The sequence below is a fragment of the Myzus persicae genome, unplaced genomic scaffold, assembly GCF_001856785.1.
Source record: "Myzus persicae strain clone G006 unplaced genomic scaffold, MPER_G0061.0, whole genome shotgun sequence".
Taxonomy (NCBI): Eukaryota; Metazoa; Arthropoda; class Insecta; order Hemiptera; family Aphididae; genus Myzus; species Myzus persicae.
In genome coordinates this window covers 12,831-14,290 of record NW_019100941.1, presented here as the reverse complement: position 1 = coordinate 14,290, position 1,460 = coordinate 12,831, and the positions used below count along the sequence as shown (strand labels likewise).

The 1,460-nt window shown below is 37.0% G+C and overlaps 1 protein-coding gene across 1 annotated transcript in view; it reads right to left on the bottom strand.

Moving 5' to 3' along the window:
- The window catches only part of LOC111026953 (52 kDa repressor of the inhibitor of the protein kinase-like), a 5,257-nt gene extending 4,836 nt beyond the window's left edge, over window positions 1-421 (bottom strand). The window contains exon 1 of the mRNA XM_022305147.1: window positions 344-421. Within this exon, the coding sequence (XP_022160839.1) occupies window positions 344-421 (78 nt within the window). The remainder of the gene's footprint in view (window positions 1-343) is intronic.
- Window positions 422-1,460: the final 1,039 nt, after the last annotated feature.

Sequence of the window (1,460 nt, the reverse complement as noted above, 5' to 3'; positions counted from 1 at the left end):
TAATTATTATCGCGGGCCGCAGTTCCGGGAATACGTAATGTCGTCGATATGCGGACGGTGAGCTGTCTGTGCCCGGTGGCACAAGAACGCGATAACGAATTTTACGAATTACACATACTAACATCAATTTACTTCTCACACACTAACACGGATCAAATATAAATGCTATATGGAATGCCTAAATATTACTCCTTAAAATATGTCACGCTCCAGCCACCTTAAATAAAGTTCATACAGCAGGTATCGATAATTTACTTGTTTGACGGTTAGAGAATTGGAAACCGAAAGATATCTGTTATATACGTCAAGCCTTTGCGTGGCGTATACGACACAGTCTTCTGACCAGACTCGACTGCCGTCCAACAGTCCGTCCGGGGCCTTCGGAATGTGCTAACTCGGCTCTTTTGGTCACGTAGACCATAATGAGAACCGAATCGGTCGACGGTCACACACTCGTTTTACCCTGAGTAAACACATTGAGCCTTATATATATTCTATCTGTAATAGTAATACACACATATGTGTATACATACTTACATACGTACTCGTGCATATACAACATGGGTACTTGTTTTTTAATCTATATGGATAATCGAATAATCAATTGAGAAATCAATTACTAATGATAAGTTTAATTTTGGGTTTTGATCAATTATTGTTATAATCTGCCCCACTTTACGATTGTCAGGTCTTGAAATCTTATTCAACACATTATCATAGACCAAACGACGGTATACACATATAGACAATATTACTAGCTAGCTACAACAATAATGTTTAAGACAGTGGTTCTTAAGTCTTAACACAGTTTACCAGTACAACGATTCGTACACTGAGCACAGCACTTCGATGGAGCATCGGCGGACCGTACATGTGTAACGTAGGTGAATATGAAATTACATCACAAGTAGTCGAACATTTAGCATATCTGGTGGAACGTAACGTAAGTAATGTCACAATTTCGTATAAGTATGATTTTCAGACTTTTCATGTCGAAATATCACCGACACGTGTGTGAAGTTGACTCCGTTCACGTTGTGAAATTAGCACATAAAAAGGCGGTCAACTCCACACACGTGTCGGTGATATTTCGACGAATTATTGTAAGCAAACTTTTTGAATTTGTAAGTTTATCAGTTCGAATTAATTGCTTAACTAAACTTGGGGGTGGGGCTAACAACACACTATCCTTTCTGTTTTATCCAAATTACATTTTCAATATTGTAAGTTAAAAAGCTCGATTTGTAAGTAATTGTAAGTTTAATTTTTGAATTTTTAAGTTCTTCGATTTGATGAAATGGCTAAAATTAACATGAGGGGCCAATATCATACTAGCCCCCCCCCCCTTCCACTAAATTACACATGAAAAATTGAAAGTTGTGTACCTTAATTTGTCAGTAATTGTAAATTGGTTTTTGGAATTTGTAAGTTACTAGAAGCAAAATTGTGACCAAAAAAAA